The following is a 4,549-nucleotide window of genomic DNA, read 5'->3' as shown; positions in this document are numbered from 1 at the left end:
GATTTGTGAATTTCTCAGGCTACCTTTCTTACCTGTTGCCTCTCCAGCATTACCCGTGGGGCCACTTGGCAAACTCTCTTCGTCAACAGGATTATCAAGTCCGATGTTCTGTCCATAATATCTGTATCCATTTTGAAGATATAACGGTGTACTACAGTAGGCATATTATTTGTACTACGGAAACCTGTACCCCACTACAGGTGCTATGTCCCGAAAGACCAATAAGATTGCTCTATTTAGTCTAGAGTTTATAACGAATCTGTTAGTTTATGTCCAACTTCAACATGCCCCCATGCTAGGCTAATATTTTTTCGTGGCTCGAACTCTTCAACCACCATGCCTATTTGGACTAAAAGACAACGCAGCCATCTCATGTGGCTTTCTCTGCATTTCTGCGTGCACCACGAATCCCTACCTTTCGGGATATAGTAAACCTTCAGCTTATTTGGATAATAAGCACAAATGAATTCATGTTTTTGCAACTATTGTGAATCAATTCTGTGTCGTGTATACATTGACATGTAGGCCTACTAGTGTTTGTAGGTTACTGGAAATCCACAGAACCTATAACGAGCTCATTCGGCATCCAGCTATTGAATAGTTTTCAAAAACAAAAAAGTGTCTCACTGGGAAACCGCAAGTACGACTGTTGATGTGCTGTCAGGAGTCTGTTAATTATCGAAAACTAAAGTAATTTCCGTATGTATGTACTTGAAATCGTGAACGAATTAATAATTGGTCGTTAATTAGCAAGCATCCTATCTTAAAGCCCCCCCAAAAATCGTTTCTTAAGTGGTGGATAAGCTGTCTGTGGTTACAAAATTATGTTTCGCATTTTTTTAATTTAAAAGTGTAATTAAAACGTTAATTGGTCGTTAATTAGTAGGCGTCTTAATTGGCAATCCCAGACATTTACGTGTCTTAAATTACATCCATATTATTTTGAAATGTTTTATTCATAGCATCAATCAATATATATGCACTCCCTATTTACACAAAATCCGTGTCGAAGGCCCCCATATCGCTCAGGATCCAAGGACACCTATCTTAACCACAAACTCTAGGAAAAGTCACGTCCAAGTTGTGGATGTGGTGTCTGGGGTCACGTTAATAATTTTTGCAAAAATAATTTTTGTTGTCCTTGAACGTGTAAGTCAAACGTTAATTGGTTGTTAATTAGTAGGCGTCTTCATTAGTAATCGCAGACATTAAATTGCATAATTCTAGTTCGAGGACCGATTTACATGACACTGGCTTGAAACAGATATGCTCAATATTTATTTTTGGTAAATTTGGAAATGCAACCCAGCTTTCGTCGTGTTTCGAACGAATCTAGCACTCAGGTGGTTGTATACGGGGCTCTGCCCCCTTAAACCCCCTTTCAGAGGAGGGCTGTCACCTCCCCCACCCCCTGTCTGGTCTACAAAATCTTCACCTTGTATGTTCCAGCAAGATAAGAGACCGGGTATACCAGGTATCTGAGACGTTGATATACGGGGTTTCGCCCCCATGTACTCCCTTTCAGGTAGAACTGCCCCCCCCCCCCCCTGCAAAATCTTAACCGTACGTTCAGGCAGGAGAGAGCCCACACCCAGGAACAGTTTTAACCTCATCTGAAGCATCAACTCCAGACGGGCCAGGCTGTGGGGCACTGGGATATTCGGGTATTCCAGGTCGTTGGTGGCGGGAATTGCGATCGCTTACAGTCAAGTTACACTGCTTTCTTCGATTATTTAAAATAATTTTCCATGCACCACAAACCCACTGGTGTCTCTTTTCTGTAATGGCACGGTGTTTTACAGTGCAGGCATTGTACTTCCACTAGCACTACACCGTGATCTTGTAGATTTAATAAGCTTGCTTCGTTATTTTGATGAAATTTCACGATGAAATCGAAATATGGTTCTCAGAACCTATACTCTTTAGCCATGACGGAACTAATTTGAATTTCAAAAAGCTTCTCTTAGGCCCAGCTTCTATTGCATGTGATGATCTATTCCATATTTGATTGGTTCTATTGAGTGTCTATGTTCACGTCACGTTCACGAACGAATCTAATTGGCTCATTTGATTTCCCTCGCATACGTCATCCGCTACGAATCCGTCCGATTTCCCATCGCTCTTAACGACTTTTTGTCATTTTGTCGCGGCGCTGGAGGCGGAAGGTTACTGCGGCTCCTGGAAATCGGGCATTTTATACCCTAAATAACCCCGTTATTATCAGTTTGCGCAGAAAACGGTATTGAAGAAAACTTTCATAGAATGATGTGTTCTACCATATGGTAAGCTCAGATTCCTTAAATTAGGAGTGGGGTTGCATTTCCAGTAATAACTTGTTTTTAAATTGATTTTTGAGCCAATTTTTGCGGCCCTTACATGAATAATTTTTTATTCATTATTTAGCACAAAACCCAGGATTGTGCAACTTAAGACGCGCCCTTCCTTCACTGGTAGGGGGTTTCTTACATTATTATTTAATTCCACTTAGCTCTCCAACCATACCTTAAGAAGATTTCAACGTGAACAGACAAATACCTTTAATGATTGGAATGATTCGGACACGGAACTCACTCGCGGAGGATTCGGCAAGATGCAAACCCTCATGCAACTTCCACTTTCCACATGAAAAACAATATATGTAATAGGGTCAATTTTGTTTTTGACTGAATCTGAGAAATACATTTGAAAGTTTCCACATCCTTGCGAAGTGAAGTGTGTGTAAACCATACTATTCACAGAGTAGTCAGGTACCTTCTTCCATTATACTTGAAGCTAACACTCATTTCTATATATTAAGTATTTCAGTGGTTTTCTATTTGACTTTTTATGTAACAAAAAATATCAAAAAAAAAAAAAAAAACATTGAGTTATGCGACAAATAGAAAAAAAGAACATGTCATAGAGACACGGTCACACAAACACAAATTGCAAAATAAAGTAGATTGCAATATGAACAATGGCAAGAAGAAGCAGCCATTCACCTCCTTCTCTCTTTGCAGGACCACAAAGACGCCTACATCTTGCATATGTATAACAAGCTCAGCAAGAAACGCGCCGTTGAAATAGGTTCCCAAACCATCTACGACAGTGTTGCCAGCGTCGTGTGTCCCCTCACGTACGAGGCTGCCAAGCGGAGGGCCTACTTCTTCTAGGTCGAGTGGATGTTTTTGGTGCGGATATTTTTTTTGGATTGGATGTTTCTCTCTTCTTGTTTCATTTTCTTCTTCTTTCCCTACTACTGCCTTTTCCATCTTATTATCTGGGTGTTTTTGTGCTGGATGGCCACGTGGAATAAAACTTGGGAAATCCTAGAATTATGTTGGAATTCGTTTATTTACTACCCAAATACGTCTTCGTCTTGTTTTATGTTTTTGTGGAATGATTTTAGATTTGGTTTTCGGAATGGGTTTTTGGTCTTGATGTTTTTCAGATGGATATGTTTGTTGTGAATGTTTTTTGAACTTTGTTTTTGGATTGGATGGTTTTAATGGGAAGTATTCGAAAGTTATGATGTATATTTGGGTATCATTGTGCAACCATTAACAGAAAATATCCTTGGCAGTTTGAAACGTATTAGACCAGTGGATCCCAAGTTTTTTTCTGGACGTTATCCACGTCTCATGAGCGACCCTTGTCCATGACCCACCGTCAAGTGTAACCCATGACTACAGTGTCTCTACAATAGTACATCCATTAGTTTAATAAAGAATAATAAAAAACTGGTAACTTTTGTAATTTTATTGGTTCCATTTGCTATTTTTTCTTTTGTTAGGAAAAATGCAGTTTGCCTTTTGGTGAATCTGATATGATTATTGGAATAGTACTAAAGAAGTAACAATGTGCATCTACACAGAAAATATGTGAAGGAGTTGTGTCGAATCGTTCAATATCGAACAGAATCTTATGTTAAGGAAGGGTTGGTATTTTGGGTTTCGAATCTGTCTCGTTCGGATTCATGTCTCGGTTTGTCGTTCTGGGATTCATATGGATTCACGGTGAGACGATGATTTTATGCCCGTAAGGCATGGAATACGCCTTGCAATATTCAGATAAGCCACACATACCCAAAAGTAGTTGGAAAATCAGGAATGCTGACAGTTTCGTAGCGTCAACAACTATATTTAAAAGATATATTGTTGCTTGTGTCAGAATATTTAGCATGATTTTCTAACGATATTCTTCTGTGTAGCTGTACACATGAAATGGCCATACGTCGAGTGAATAGTAAATGGCTTTATTGCAAACATGTGTTTTCATCATTAAACTATCAAAAGATAAAATAAAATGTAGGAAACCTTATGATTTTGTTAAAATTGAATGTTTCTATACATATCTATATATATGTACATATATACGAGTATATATATATATATATATATATATATATATATATATACATATATATATATATATATATATATATATACATATATACATACAGTATATGTGTATACATGCATATATATATGTGTGTGTGTGGGTGTGGGTGTAGTGTATTTCTCAGCTGTGATTATTAAACTCTATCTGCCCGATCCTTTCCCTTCCCTGA

The 4,549-nt window shown here is 38.3% G+C and overlaps 1 protein-coding gene across 1 annotated transcript in view; it reads left to right on the top strand.

The window, feature by feature from the left end:
• The window catches only part of LOC113830013 (lactosylceramide 4-alpha-galactosyltransferase), a 30,493-nt gene extending 26,274 nt beyond the window's left edge, over nt 1–4,219 (top strand). The window contains exon 11 of the mRNA XM_027383187.2: nt 3,000–4,219. Within this exon, the coding sequence (XP_027238988.2) occupies nt 3,000–3,152 (153 nt within the window). The 3' untranslated portion in view covers nt 3,153–4,219. The remainder of the gene's footprint in view (nt 1–2,999) is intronic.
• Nucleotides 4,220–4,549: the final 330 nt, after the last annotated feature.

The sequence above is a fragment of the Penaeus vannamei genome, chromosome 9 (assembly GCF_042767895.1).
Source record: "Penaeus vannamei isolate JL-2024 chromosome 9, ASM4276789v1, whole genome shotgun sequence".
Lineage (NCBI taxonomy): Eukaryota > Metazoa > Arthropoda > Malacostraca > Decapoda > Penaeidae > Penaeus > Penaeus vannamei.
Note: the sequence above shows the minus strand (reverse complement) of the source record. Positions and strands in the feature narration are given on the sequence as shown.